The sequence below is a fragment of the Notechis scutatus genome, chromosome 4 (assembly GCF_049901735.1).
Source record: "Notechis scutatus isolate UNSWTSFEM ecotype Mainland chromosome 4, rNotScu1.2, whole genome shotgun sequence".
NCBI classification, from domain to species: Eukaryota; Metazoa; Chordata; class Lepidosauria; order Squamata; family Elapidae; genus Notechis; species Notechis scutatus.
Window position 1 is genome coordinate 150296112 of NC_142012.1, and position 16423 is coordinate 150312534.

At 36.9% G+C, this 16423-nt stretch overlaps 1 protein-coding gene across 1 annotated transcript in view; it reads right to left on the reverse strand.

The window, feature by feature from the left end:
* WDR49 (WD repeat domain 49) overlaps positions 1 to 16423 on the reverse strand; it is a 124107-nt gene that overhangs the window by 87918 nt on the left and 19766 nt on the right. The window contains exons 5-7 of the mRNA XM_087965279.1: positions 15638 to 15812; positions 8854 to 9021; positions 5051 to 5199 (exon numbers count right to left, since the gene is read on the reverse strand). Coding sequence (XP_087821405.1) covers positions 5051 to 5199; positions 8854 to 9021; positions 15638 to 15812 — 492 coding nt within the window. The remainder of the gene's footprint in view (positions 1 to 5050; positions 5200 to 8853; positions 9022 to 15637; positions 15813 to 16423) is intronic.

Here is a 16423-nt window from a genome sequence, read left to right on the forward strand (position 1 = left end):
CTTATGGCATCTCTGGACAACTGAATAATTGGATAGAAGCATTCCTGTCAAACAGACAACAAATGGTCAAAATTGGGAATATCCAATCAAATTCTGTACCTGTCAATAGTGGTGTCCCCCAAGACAGTGTTCTAGGACCAACTCTTTTCATATTCTAAATGACCTCTGTGATCATATTAAGAGCAACTGCATTCTTTTCACTGATGATATAAAGCTGTTTAATACCACAGACAATACTGCTAAGATCTTGACTATGTATCAGAATGGTCAAACAAATGGCAACTTCAAATCTCAACAAATAAATGCTCTGTCTTACATATTGGCAAAAAAAAAAATCAGAAAATAAAATACAAGCTGAATAGTCAAGACCTTGTTGATGATCCAAGCTCTGTAAAGGACCTTGGAATACTCATCTCTAATGATCTAAGTGCTAGAGCCCACTGTAACTACATAGCCAATAAGGAATTAAGAGTTGTTAACCTAATCCTATGTAGCTTTTTCTCTGGTAATATCACACTACTAACTCGAGCATACAAAACATTTGCTAGATCAATACTCGAATACAGCTCATCAGTCTGGAACCCACATTACGTATCTGATATTAACACAGTTGAGAAAGTCCAGAAATATTTCACAAGAAGAGTTCTCCACTCCTCGACTCATTGTAGAATACCTTATGCCACCAGACTTGAAATTCTAGAACTAGAAAACCTTCAATTACGCTGTCTTCAGTTTGATCTAAGTATGGTATATAAAATCATACATTGCAATGACTTACCTGTCAATGAATACTTCAGCTTCAACCATAACAACAAAAGAGCAAACAATAGATACAAACTCAAGGTTAACCGCACCAAGCTTGATTGCAGGAAATATGACTTCAGCAACAGAGTGGTCGATGTCTGGAATACTCTGACTCTGTGGTTTCTTCCTCAAATGCCAAAAACGTTAACCTTAGACTGTCTACTATTAACTTCACCCCTTTCCTAAGAGGTCTGTAGGGGGCATGCATAAGCACACCAACATGCCTACCATCCCTGTCCTATTGTTTCTTTTATTTTTCTTATATGTACCCATTTCATGTATTCATAACTATGTTTTTACTTATACCTATTATCTTGTAAGTGATTGACAAATCAAAATAAATCAAAATAAATAAATAAATTATGATCTTAAGTTACAGTAAAGAAAATACTGGTTGAATGATAGGAAGTTCCCTTTCAATATATCTGTTCAAGAAAAGGCTGGACTGACTTCCTATCAACTCAGTGAACAACTAGCCATCTGTTATCCACTTTGATGTGGATTTCTACCCTGAAGTTATTTTCTAACAGTCCAATTGATGGCATTATCACCCAGCCAGCTATCATTAAAACGTGTCCATGCATGTCATTCTTAGTTTGGCCCAATGATATTTGGAGGTCTCTGGAATAAGCTATACGTTGCTAGCAGAGAAAGTGGAAATTGAATATCAAAGACTCCTAAGTGATTTCTTCCACCTCTCTGATTCTAAAAAAAAAGTCTTGGAGTTGTTTTTATTCCTTGGGAAGTACAAACCAACCCTAGGCTGTTCATCATTGTCATTTTCTTCTCTGAGTTGTCAGATCAAACCTTTCTGGAAAGGAAGCCTTTTTATCTTCTTTTATTCTGCCATTTGTCCTACACAGGATTGTGATGTTTAATTTGGATTCCTGGCAGTCAATAAGAGATTGCTGAAGCAGAGCAGAAGGCTTTGTATGTAAATAGCAAACCATTGCTGATGCCCATTCATCCATCAAAGTGAAACAGATTTATGCTAATGCCCTAAACAACATAAGATTGCTTGTAAAATAATGGCTGAACAACAAAGGGAAGACAATGTTAGCCAACTGTTCAGATATTTATTGAAACATAATAACTTAATATTTTTTTCTTCAGTCTTTCAATCTGAGCACATTCTGTATTCTCTACATCCAGGTTCCAATCTTACATCTTCATGGAAGATATTATTAATGGAAGGAATTAGATTAGAGTTCCAACTTTAGCTTGTGCCTATGGCATTTATCTCTCACTGAATTAACAAAAGTTTTTCAGGGGCACAGTTTATCACTGACTTTGAGCAGTGTTTTTTTTAACTTTGGCAGTTTTCAGATATGTGGACTCCAATTCCCAGAATTCCCCAATCAGACTTAATGGTTGGGAAATTCGGGGAATTGGAGTCCATTCATTTGTAAGCTGCCAAGGCTAAGAAACACTGATCTATGTGACAATAAATGGAAAGGTTCCCCTCACACATGCTGTATGTTCTAGTCATTTCTGGCTCTAGGGGGCGATGCTCATCTCCGTTACTGTTGCGGCTAGCCGGCAGCAGGTGCAGATGGCTGAGGAGAGCGAGGACTCAGATGAGGGGCCAGGACCATTAGGGCCTTCAGAGATTGTGGGGGCTGACAGCAGTGATGAGGAGGTTCCTGAGGAGCCTGCGCCAAGTGTGCATGCACACAGGATTGCTCAAAGGAAAGAACAGTTACAACAGCATGGGCGACTCAGGAGTAAGGCTGCAAGGTAATGGCCTCTCCTTCAAGAAGATAAAAGCCAACTGTGAAATTAATCTTCTTTGCAGAAGGCAAAGAAGTTTTGAACTCAGCCTCGTGGATATTACAGTTGGTATTTGAAGACTCTTATAAACTATTTCTTATCTGTTGTTTTTTGTCAGACTTGAAAAAACTTGGCAAGGCTCTTTCTTGTCGGAGCTAATTAGTTGGAAACAGCCTTTTATCTGTGAAGAAACAGGATTCTTAGCTGAAACTTTAACAGATTATACTGCTGCCTTTGTCTTGTGTTTGCTTTCTTGGAACCAGGTTTGGGTCAGAACAGTTACAAAGCTGAAGAGCCAGCACTGTCCGAAAATGTCTCTATGGTCATGTGGCTGGCATGACCAAATGCTGAAGGCACACAGAATACTGTTACCTTCCCACCAAAGTGGTCCCTATTTTTCTAATTGAATTTTTACATGCTTTCAAACTGCTAGGTTGGCAGAAGCTGGGACAAGTAATGGGAGCTCACTCCATTACGCGATGCTAGGGATTCAAACCACCGAACTGCTAACCTTTCTGATCGACAAGTTCAGCGTCTTAGCTACTGAGCTACCGCATCCCTTTAACCCCTTTAGAAATTCAATAGATGCCCCAAGAAGGAAACTTTGAAATCGGTTAGAAGAAAGTAGCTTTCTCTTTCGTCCTGGCTCCTCATTTGTGACTGGTTCCTCTGCAAGGCATAGTTTAGATATGGATAACTAAAGGGTTCTATCTTTCCATGTGAAAAAAGATCTCCTTTCTTCCAGTTTATGAAGATCTACAGAGCAATGGTTTTTCTACGTTCTAATGGAATAGGTAGAGCAAGTGAGAAGAAAGTCCTGCAAGTACAGTAAATTGACCCTATGTCATGAAAGGCTTAATGGCTCACTACCAGCACCTTGAATTGAACCCAGAAGCACACTGGTAACCAATGAAATAACTGCCCTTGTGGCTTCATTTGGATGAGCTGAAACTTTTGGATACACTTCAACGAAAACCCCAGGTACTGCAGATTGCAATAGTTCAATCTTCTAATCAGGGCTGAGTGACCATGGGTAGGGCCTCTTGGTCAAGAATGGGCTCAATTGGTGCATAACATGTAGCTATGTGTAAAGATCCTCTGAGCCACCGTCGCCACCTGTTCTTTGGGAATAAGTCCAAATGGACCTTCAAACTGATCTTGTTAGGGTTGAGATGAAGCCACATATTCCTCATACATTCCCCCAACATTCTCCAGATGAGACAAGGTCTTCACAGTATCACTCAGGTGGCCATGGCTATAGACATAAAGCTAGTACAATAAACAGATTACAGATTAACAGAGTTGAAAGGGCCTTGTAGGTCACCTAGTCCAACCCCCTGCCCAAACAAGAGACCCTATACCATTTCTGTCATATAGCAGTCCAATCTCTTCTTGAAAGCCTCTAGTGATGAAGCTCCCACAACTTCTGAAGGCAAGCTGTTCCATTGGTTGATTGTTCTTACTGTCCGAAAATTTCTCCTTATTTCTAGGTTGAATCTCTCTTTCATCAGTTTCCATCTATTATTCCTTGTCTGGCCTTCAGGTGCCAAATAGCTTGACCCCTTCCTCTTTATGGCAGCCCCTCAAATACTGAAACACTGCTATCATATCTCCCCTGGTCCTTCCTTTCACTAGATTAGCCATGCCCAATTCCTATAAGCACGCTCTTCCTGAACTATAGGACGGTCACTAGAGATCATCTAGAAGTGTGACCAATGCTATCTTGGTCCCAAACCTTGATCTGAATCTTGACTGAAAAGTATCCAGATAATCCACTTATTCCAGATTGGAGCTACCATGCAATTTCCTTCTCCAAAACTCCCCCCCCCACACACACACACACAAAGGGAAAGTTGGAAAGCGGATGAAAATCTCATTGAACAGTTAGGGCAAGATGAGACAGTGAACCTCTTTTTCATGAGCTGGCAAAACCACCCCTCTCTCAAAGATGAATTCTCTACTACCAAAAGACAACCATGTGTCTTGGGAGGCCTTAGTCAACAAGAAGGGACATGGATGCAACTCAACTATTTGTGAAGTTAAGAATCTTTGAATTGAGGAGGGCAACTAATCTTCTTTATTCTTGGATACTTCCTGGATACATCAATGGTTTCTTGGATACCCTGGATGTAGTCTGCTATTGATTTCTACTGAGATTTTAAAAAATTCATAGTTTAACCTAAGTTCTGGGACTTCCTGGTAGCCTCTTATCCAGGGAATGACCTTTTTCTACTTCTGCTTATATTTTTTGAGTTCAGCTAAGGTCAGCTAGACTCAGACATCTGTGTGGACTGTGCTATGAAGAAGAGAAGGAAGAATTGGGGCAAATGAATGTATATGTAGAAAAATAGCTTAAGGAAGACTTCTAAATAAGTCTACTATTAATGTTAGTAAGTGGCACAATGAGTTTAGATTTTTATACTGGAGACTTGTATAGTATAATGAGCTATGTTTGACAGACTTTTTCAACACTCACCTTATCTTTGGCAAAGCTGAAGAGCAGTTTGCGCTCAGTAATGAACTGGACAGCTATTACGCTGTCTGAATGACCTGTCAGGATTCCAGCAGGTTTTGATGTGACATAAGGATTCCAAAGGCAGACGGAGCAATTAATTCCTGCAGTTGCTGTTCAGAGTCATAAAGTTGAAATACAGTTTTACAAAACAGGTTCCAAGGTGTAACTGATGAGTATTATCAGTGTACAAATATCTGATCCAGAGATTCAAGTGAGCTGTGATTTGATCAAATCTCCAAATTAAATTGACTTTGTTACCTGAACTGTCACAATGATTCAAATGTTGAATTGATGCCACAAAGTAGATTATCTAACACTTTGTAATGCATGCCATGTCTTTTACCTCCCTAATTGATTATATGATTCAGTTCTGTTCAATTTGACAGTTTGTGCCTTTGGCATATTGGTAAAAAGATAAGACACATTCTGATTCTAATAATTTTCCCAATCTGGTATGTATCTGAGGGACACCAGATTGGGAAAAGCTGCTTGTTATCTTCTTTCTGCTTTATTTCCAGTTATTTCCTTTGTATAACATTAATAACCTGTTTAAAAAAAACCTCTCTCTCTCTCTCTCTCTCTCTCTCTCTCTCTCTCTCTCACACACACACACACACACACACACACACACCTTCCAAAAACCTCTTGAGCATCCTTTAGGCCATTATTTTTATAAGGCCGACCTAGTCTTTCCATCTAGCCCAGGGCTGTCAATCTTGCAGCCCGCAGGCGAGATGCATCACATGCTGGCCACGCTCATGCCCAGTTAACAAAGGGGGGGAAAGGTTATGATATGTCACATGATGCTGCCATGACGACACAAGTTTGACATACCTGATCTAGCCCATAGGTTCTCAAGCAAGAATCTGGCACACCACACAAAACCCTCACTTTTTAAAGTGTCACCTTTTCTGTTCACTTACAAAAGAAAGAAAACATCTTTTTCTCTATGAAGGATATCAGGATCCCATTTCTTCAGAATGAATCTGGGAGTAGAAGCAATCTTTAAACAGAGGAAGGACTGTTGACCAATACACATATTGGTCCCTTAGCATACATCACCTTAATAAGATGCTAATCTATGGCAATAAAATTTATGACCAGATTTTTAGAAAATAAACCAACCTTGAATTATCCATCCATATGCCACTGGCAAACTTCCAGTGTAATATACATTAGAAGTAATCTGACACCTGAGAAATATTGCCAAATATTTTTCTTCCTGTTGTAGCACAACTACACTATACCACCAAATTAAACTGGTGCAACAATTATTTTTTCATCTACTAGGGAACTGCAGCTTTCCAAAAATGTTTGGTTCCTCTAGTTAATTTTCCTCTCATTCATGACAGACTGCCATTTGAAATACTTATACTCATTAAACCAGTTCAAACATGAAACAATACAGGATATATCTACCTTTGTGACTTTAATAACTTTGATAAAGAGGAAATATTTCAACTAGCAGCAAGGGTCTCTACAATATCACTATCTTGCATATGTCTTTTCAGACCTGTCTGAACTGTGTTCAACAATTGGATTATTCTAGTATTTCAGGGTTTTTTTCCGTCTAGCTTTTCTGTCAGTTAGAACTTGATAAGAACATGCTTTATTCTAGTCTGTCTCTTGTTCACCCCGCCCAGCCTCCTTGCTACTTCTTTGTGGCGTTTTCCTCATTGGTTTTCACCTCAATTCAATTCATGTCAAGCTCCCTTTCTTTCACTTTGTCTACTACCAGTACTGTTCTGCATCCAGAGCTGAATTCTGTATGACTTTTTTTAAAGTATCAAGCTAAACGTGTCTTCCCTCTGCAAATGAACCTTTCAGTATATTCCTTTTAAAAAAATCTGAGCACTGAGGCAAAAACTGAAAAACTACAGCCCAGCATCTATGGATCACAGAAGTGGTAGTGGGCTTTCTGTACAAGAAGCCTTATAGGGTTGATATATTATTTTTACTGGAATACAGCCATCTTTATGAAAAGAATAGGAAGACAGAATTCCCAAAGCTCTCACAGAAACTTGGTTTGAAAAGTTCTTCAGTGAACCTATCCTGAATATATTTACCTAGGATTCTTTTTTTGCATTTGTCATACAAAAGACCAGAAATATATAACTCTAAGAAGCAACCACCACTTAGTAAATGTCATGTTTTACAACTTCACAAAGATTTATTGAACTTTTCTGAGTGGAATCCAAACCCAGGAAATGAGTGATTGATTTTACACTGCTTTCCATATGTGATAAATACAAATGCTGTTGCTACCATTAGCAGAGCTAGAGATTTCAGGGAGGTGAAATAATTTTAGACAGCTCTCTCTTATTTGGAAAGGAGCACACTTTTGTTGTGGAAATGAATAGTACATTTTAAATGGTTTTTAAAATATAATTAATATCTGGAATTAGCACTGTGCAACACTTGACTTGTAGCTTTATAGAAATTTTCTTCCTAGCAACAAAGACATAATTAAAGGAGGTGTTGATGATCAAAAGTTTCAAGATTTTACAGTATCACAATCCAAACCCTTGGATTTGTACATGCATGTAATATTGAAGCACATACAAAATAATTAGGCTTTAAATCATGACCATTTTGCAGATTTTGATTCCTTCTGCAGACACCACTATTTAACAAAACATATTATTCTTGAGAGATTATAAACTCATAATGGTTCGGAATTTCCTTGCTGGTGTTTTGAGCTTACTGGATTGCTGGAGGTTGCTCCTAACTTGAAACAGTCCAATGGGAAGAGATTCCCAAGAATGTCTTCCATTGGGATTTAACTAAAGCAAGGACAGCCAGGAAGAAAACAGGCTATCGGAGACATATTGACCTCACCCCTTTCCTAAGAGGTCTGTAGAGGTCGTGCATAAGCACACCAACGTGCCTACCGTCCCTGTCCTATTGTTTTTTATTTTTTTATTTTTTTTATATGTATTCATAACTATGTTTTTACTTATACCTATTAACTTGTAAGCAATTGACAAAAATAAATAAATAAAATAAATAAATAGCTGTATAGTGAAAGACTGCCTATCTCTAGCCATCTCCTTCCTTTCTTTCTTTCTTTCTTTCTTTCTTTCTTTCTTTCTTTCTTTCTTTCTTTCTTTCTTTCTTTCTTTCTTTCTTTCTTTCTTTCTTTCTTCTTTCTTTCTCTTTCTCTCTCTCTCTTTCTTTCTTTCTTATTTCTTCTTTTATCTATCTATCTATCTATCTATCTATCTATCTATCTATCTATCATCTATTTATATCTTCTATGCTACTAATCTAGCCAAGGAACTCAGCTTACAGTCATATGATTAAAACGTGATACAAAATGTTAGACAATAAATAAAAACCATACATTTAAAATTCAATTCACCAAAATGGAAGTGCTTGAACCTCAGATTCCATTGAAGAGAATTTCTCTGCATTTTTTTTCTCCTTTGAAATAAGTTTCAAAAGCAAATTCTCATTCATGAAACAGAATGGTAGCTAATAGGGAAAAAATGCAGATTTTTTTTCTAAATGTCGGTATTAGGTATGTACTCAATTGACCAATATTTCCCTATAAGATCTTTTTTAAAGAAGCCCAAGGCAATCAGGGTCAAGATAAATGGAATCCAACATGCTCATGTCAGTGCAAATCCCAATCAGAATATATCTGGACTTTTCTATCTACTGTCATGAATTATTATCTGAGTCCTGTATTTCAGTCTTTTGTATTCTTTTAATTCACCCATTACATTTTATAAGAATGGAGAAATCATGAGGAATATACATACCTAATAAATTAAGCCTGGAATGAAAGTCAAAGGCATTGACTCCTTGGTCAATATGGAAAGCTGTCATTGTTAGGCAAGGACTTAATTTTTCCCTCCAGGCTAGGACCAAGGTCTTTGTGCTACTGGTAGTAACAGACAAGAATGCATCTAAAGACGAGCTGTACAAAACTGAAATAAGACAGAGATGACATTATAATTAAGTTATGCCAAAGCCACAGTTGTTACCTTGAGCTGAGTCAGTTGTGGTGGCTCAGCTCTTGCTGGTTTACTTAATATTGGATGCTTGAGACCTTAGGATATTTTTAACAGATGAATTCTTTCATAAATCCATGCCATTCATTTCCATATTCATATGTAGATTTCTGTAAGAAGCCTTGTACGCTTTGTAATAGCTTGTATGCAGATATATATTTAGGTTGAGATGTTGGGGGTGAGAGTATGGCTATATGTATGAATGTGTTTATGCAGGTGTGTGTGTATTTCAATTTCCATGGCAGCTCACTTATACATAACTCTATCAAAAATATATCAATGCAATATTATATTTCTAAAAGCATTTGTACATATTTCTATAAGCATTTTATTTTAAAATGTGTATTTAAAGCACATGTTGCTCTGAATTAAAAACAATATTACAGCACTCAGAAAAGCAGCTGGTTATTTTCCCAATTATACAGTACTATAGTCAAAGAGCTAAAATCGAGGAAACATTTTAGAAAATTAGTTACTGATGTAGGCGGGTTGGATTTTTGTAAACAACATGAAATTTAAAAGGTAGGTGGGTACTATCCTAAAAAATTACTCCCTGCTTGAAAGGCAGTGCTTTTGTACCACTTTTGATGACCTAACTGTATCTGTCAGTTCTGGATTCTTTTCTCACATATTGCTTTTTATCAGACTACGAAAATATATTTAGCCATAATAAAGTTTAAGGCTAGTGGAGAACTTTATGTCACCTTCTTGAATAAACTCTTCTATTGTTATTTCTTTTTCCTTGAATGGGCAGCTTTGTTTCTTGAATAAGAACTCCAAATTATATCTTTCTTGGTTAATATACACTAAAGGCTCTAACTGAATAACATATTTAATTTGATTCCTGAATTAACCTATCTTCCCAATTTGTGAAATAAATTAAATCATGCTCTAACGAAACAGGTTGTCAACTCTCAAAACGACTCTAGCTGAAACCATATTTTCCGTGCTTCATTTCTTAGTTGCCATACTTATGGGGACTTATGGAATGTAGAATGTTTTCCTTCAGTGTGCCAGACATAACAATGATAAGGGTCTTGAGAACCAAGGCCAGATCAACATGCCCTAGCAATGGCAGGAGGGAGTGCTGAAAAGTTCGTCACTGGCTTGGTTGTCTAATATGACCTGAGACACAGGGGGATTGGACAATATCTATTATTTAATTATACCAAAAATTTGGGAATTATTCAGTGTTGGTTTCACATTTGATAGTGCCGATATGATGTACCCAATAAACAGGATTTTTGAGGAAGCCAAGGCCTCAGAGTCTTGAATTGGTTAGGAGCATTACTTGGAACCATGACACAGGTTGTGATTAGGTGATACATCAAGTTAAAAAAAAAAATTAAACGTAGCCATTAGTCAAGCCTACTATATTGTGTGAATGTAGGTTTAAAGGTAAAGGTTCCCCTCACACATACGTGCTAATCATTTCCAGCTCTAGGATGCAGGGCTCATCTCCATTACAAAGACGAAGAGCCAGTGCTGTCCAAAGATGTCTCCATGGTCATGTGGCCAGCATGACTAATCACTGAGGGTGCATGGAATGCTTTTATTTTCCCACAAAAGTGATCCCTAATTTTCTACTTGCATTTTTACATGCTTTCGAACTGCTAGGTTGGCAGAAGCTGGGACAAATAACGGGAGCTTACTCTGTTACGAGGTGCTAGGGATTTGAATTGCTGAACTGCTGACCTTTCTGACTGACAAAATTAGCATCTTAGCCAATGAGCCACCGTGTGCCCTGAATGTAGGTTAGTAGGTCTTTAATGATGAGATAATCCAGCTATAGACTATCAAGTTGTTTTCTATTTTGATCTGGGATCCATATGTCTCAATAGGATGGAAACAGTTTTTACTTCAACCGCTGAAAAATTCTATTGGCAAAATGAAGATCTTATAAAAATTGTAAATATTTGTAACAACTAATACAACTTTATATTGTATATAGCAATAGCACTTAGACTTATATACTACTTCACAGTGCTTTACAGCCTTCTCTAAGTGGTTTACAGAGTCAGCATATTGCCCTAACAACCTGAGTCCTCATTTTACCATCCTTGGAAGGATAGAAGGCTTGAGCTGCTCAGAATTGAACTCCTGGAATGAGCAATGAGTTAGCCCTGCAGTACTGCCTTCTAACCACTGTGCCACCACAGTTCTATATGCTCATATCTAGTACGGATGCTAATATTTAGTATGGATCTCTGAGTGCTCTCCTTCTCCATCTAAAATCTGGACATGTAAAGACATGGCTCCATTCTTTTTTCTCCCTATGTTTATTTTCTAATGAAATGAAACTTACTAGGTACAAATTGTGTTTTTTTTTTCCAGAGCTGTGCGCCTTTCCAGAAATCTTGGCATAACTTTTTTGAGAATGGTAGGGTGAAGATGTTTGTGTTGAACTTGATTCCTAGACATTGCATTCATGTAGTTTTCTAGCCATTATGAGTTTGTTTACCATCACTTATTTTTGGGATTTTATTGTTTATGTTTAATTTTTCAAACAGATCAACAGCCCTGCTTAACCTCCAAGATCAGCAAAGATCAGCTAGATGCTGCCACCTGGTGTGACTTAATGAAGATCCATGACTGGCTTCATGCCAGCTATTATTTGAACATGAAGGCTATAAAGAAGAGATGCAAGAACCCTGCTTTCTGATAAATTAGGTTTATTGTATATTCTAAATATTAGAAAAGCGGTTACTACAGCAGAAAAGCAGCAACTGCCAATTACAAGCACACTTGTATAAACATGCATGGAGTTAGCCAGCCTTCTCTTTCTCTCATCTCTTTCCAGGAACAAAACTTCCATTTCCTTTTCATGCCAGTATGTCCTAATAGTCTAAGGATTGATCATCTCTCCGTTTGAGAGATGGTTGATATCCGTGCATTGCTCTTATAATGGACCTATCTGGTCTCAGGCCATCTGTGCCCTCACAGGACCCATATAGGTCTTCACATTCAATGCATAATTTATCATACTTTTAACATTCTAATTCTAATTCAGATTTTTAAAATGCTTCGTAGCAAGTCTACAAAAGGGAAGTTAAAAACAGTTTTTAAGTAATCCTGTGATGAATCTAGCTTCTGCCCCCACTTGAGTCAATGAAAGATATGTCAGGAACAGCCAGATAAAATCTTCATAAATATGAATCCTAGACAAACTTTGCTTACAAATTAGCCTGTTGGTGAATGAAAAGTACAGACATCCTTCTGAATGAAGATGATAGGATTAGTAACCTATTTGAAATGAATTTCCTCAACTCCTTAGATATCCCTCGGAGTTTTGAGATTTAAAAAGTGTTCCATGTTTTTTTCCCTAACATTTGTCATTTTCCCTCTGGAATTTAAAAAAAAAAGTAAACCAGATGTTCGAAATTGTGCCTTTATTCCCAAAACATTTACATATTTTGGCAGCTGTCTGGTATCTCTGCCATGGTATAAGTCAATGTAGCTCATCCTGGAATATCTAACACGTAAGCATTTGTTTCAGGGAGCCCTCATGAATTTCAGCAACCTGAGAAATGTCTAGTTGGTATGTTCATATATTGCATTTTTATGTGCTCATGTGCAAACAATTGAAGACCATCCTTAAAAAACTTACTGGGCAAGAAAGGTTCCAAATAAATCTCTGAAATTTAAAGTTGTTATGTCTCTGCAAGAATGAAACATTAAAATAAATATATTTTCTATCAGAAGATGTAAGTATTTGGGAAATAGATTTGTCATATGCTTCTGAAATGTTTGCTTGGCAATTTATGTGGCGAAATACAATTTCTTTAAAAAAAAATTAAGGGCATACTTTAGCAGTACAGGAGGCCTTGGGGACTTTTATGAGAATAAAATATATGTTATGAGCCAACTAATCTTTACAATTCTACTTGTTGCTGACTAAATTAAGCTGTAAATCAACCTCCTTGGAAGATGTCTGACTAGGAAAGGTAATGTCAGAGCAATTTTTGCATCAAGAGTATGCATGATAAATTAAAATGCTCTGCTGCCTGAAGAAAAGATGAAGATATTAAACAGCAGAAAACTAAGTATGTTCTTAGAGAATGATGAAATCAGAATTAAAATAGATATGAAGGTTATTAATGTAGCTAGTTTGGGTGGAGAAAAAGCACAACTAGGGAATTCATAAGACACAAATATTTACCTCCAGCAATGGAGACTTCTTACTTGTAATAGCTAGCATATAAAATAAGTTATTTTTTAAAAAAAGAATTCTTAAAAATCCCCGCAACCCTTAAAGGTTTCTTGAAAAAGATCTGGATCATAGATGGAAAAGGACACAGGCATTTATCCTCCCAATTATGTTGATAACCCATCCTGTTGTGGGTAAAATATCCACTTTCAATGGGAGCAAAAGTGATTAGACATAGATGGAACCACAGATGGTATTCAGCAGGTTCTGACCAGTTCTGGAGAACCTGTAGTGGAAATTTTGAGTAGTTTGGAGAACCGGCAAATACTACCTCTGATTGGAGATTTTACAATGTCCTTCCTCAGCCATGCACACCAAGCCACACCCACAGAACCGGTAGTAAAAATATTTGAATCCCACCACTGGATAAAACCAAGGACATTGGCATGCATAAACTTTAGTGATCACTGGACTCCTCACTTATAAACTGCAGAAAAGCCCCAAACAAATCAAGGTTACAGATGTTATATGTTTGAATTGCTACATTACTTTTCCATTGTGATGGGACTACAATTCTCAGAATGCAAATGGAACCTCCACTTTTGTTCCTTTAAAATATTTAAGAGTAGAATAAGGTGGCTAGATTGCAACCTGGAGATCTGTCACTGAAATATTTGATGCCACATGAATCCAGGTGGTTGTTATGGGTTTTTTTCCCCACTCAGTCCCACTTCTCTGCTTATTCTAACACCTGGAATGAGAATCTAAGTATGCCATAACAGGCAGGTAAGGGGAATGAATAATAGGACAGAGCAGAACAGATGCTGTGGTTGTCTTTTCTTAAACCGTACTATGGGATTTAAAAGATCCAACAGATGTCTCCAGGTTGCAACTTGACAACTTAACGTTGAAATGAAAGTTTGAAATTTTGTACTAATGGGGACACTTTTATGGCAGAAAGGGGAATGATTCCTCTCTGTGGACTAGACATTTATTAATTATTCAGATCTGAATAATTTATGTCATTTATGGAAATGCTTTTTTGTTTTAGAATTTAAAGAGCCTCCTCATAATATGAAGCATTTCAGAGACCATTGTTATCATCTTTAAGTTTGCTTTAAAAGTGAGCAAATGCTGGAATTAAGAAGAATAAGAAAGAAAGAAAAAGAATATAAGACTGCTGGAAAAAAAAGTCAAGTTTGATGGTACATGATATTTTAATAAATGCTTCATTCTGGTAATTATCTGTTGGCATCCTCCTTTTCTCTAACTTTAAATTATTTTCACCTTTGACTTGAAATTCTGAAGGATGTGAGGGACAACATGATGAATAGGGCAAAAAGTTTTAAATGTCTATAAAAAGCATGTCCTTCATAGCACTCCACCTCAGAGAAAACAATTGTTAAATTTTCCCTCAACTTCCCAAATCTATCACCTTTCCTCTGTCCTCAAAAGGCATCATACAAAAGGGCAGGACTTCAACTACAATTCTATCTCTGTCAACTTCTGTATGTTGATCTGCCCTGTGGAGATCAAAGTCCCAGGTTTAAGTAAAAGGCCAACCTATTTATCCAGGCAAAACTGAAATGTCGATTTGTCCTTCATTTCTGGGAATTTTCTTACAGCCTTCCATTTATGACCTTCCTGAAGCATTTTCTGAAAAAGTAAATCTCAGCTTAAAAGTAAACCTAGCTGCTTGCAAACTTTATGGAGATTCATAAGCTTTGCAAAATCATACCGAGTTACTGCTTAGCTGGGAGGTATCAGAACATCCCAAGGTTGTAAGCTAGTTTTGAAAGTGAAAACCTTACTCTCTAAGGTAAGATCCTCCCCCACCCTCCGATTCTTCTGAAGACCTGGCTGTTTGGGGGCAATTCCATATTGCAGGTGGCTGCTAGATTAATACCAGTAGTAGATTCCACCTCCCCTCTTCCTTGCTCTCTGTTTTCCACCCATCCATCTTTTTGGTTAGCATATTGATATTTTTATTCTCACTGTGTTCCTTTGTCATTGTTTATTTATTCTTCTATAATTTTACTTCTGTTCTGTTTATACATCTTTTGTTTTTCCTTTTTTATTACTGTAAGCCACCTAGAGTAGCCCTATGATGAGACAGGCAGAAAACAAATTTAACAAATAAATAAAATATATGTGAAGGCAATGACAAATCACTTCTGCACCGTAACCCAGGAAACTGCATTGATGGATAAATTGTCCTTGACTTGAGGACATGGCTTATATTTAATAGAGCTTAGGAGATATAGATACATTTGCCATTTAAAAGTAGGATTTCATCATCTCAATATTCTTTCTAACATCACAATATATGCCAAAGGTAATACACAAGATTAGAAAAAGATATTTTATTACTCTTCAAATATGTACCTTGCTTAATCCATTCTTTATTATGGATTTTGTGTCTTAAGGTATGGCAGCATTTGTGATATCCAGAAACCAACTCCTGCCAATTAATTGTCACTGTCACATTTTCATCTTCAAAAGAACTGGAAGGCCGTTCAAATAATGAAATTAGGGCTGCATTGAAGACAATTGCTTGCACCTATACAAGAAGAATTGATTTAATTTTTTTAACTATTTCTAAACATTTCAAGACAACTAACCAATGTCACACAAATACCTCTCTTTTGTTATAAATTCATAATTTGTAGGCATTTAAATTTCATGGGCACAGTTATGACTATTTTATTGTTATAGTAGTTGTTATTATTGAAAGTTCAAAAAAATATTTAGAAAAGTACAATGGGAATAACTCAGATCTGTATATCTGGGTAAGGTGTCTACTTTAACAAGAGCCTGAATATGGAAGGAAAGTTGACCCAATTTAATCAAAGAATGTAAGCAAATACTTGGGAAACTCAAATTAATTTTGTCCAGCTCAAGAGCAGAAGTAATGAGAAACAATTGAGTTCAGTGGGCATTTGGTTTGGAAGAGAAGAAATCCTAAATAATAAAATTGTGAAGGAACTATTTCAAAATATGCAAGGAATCCACAAGAGGTGCCATCCAACCTCTGCTTAAAAATCTCTAAGAAAAGGAAGTCTGTACCATAGCTCACTGGTAGATAAAATGGGTTGCATGTAAACATACTTCAGTTCAGTTTCTAGTGTCTTCAGGTAGGACTAGATGGAGTATAGATCTAGAGAACTCTAA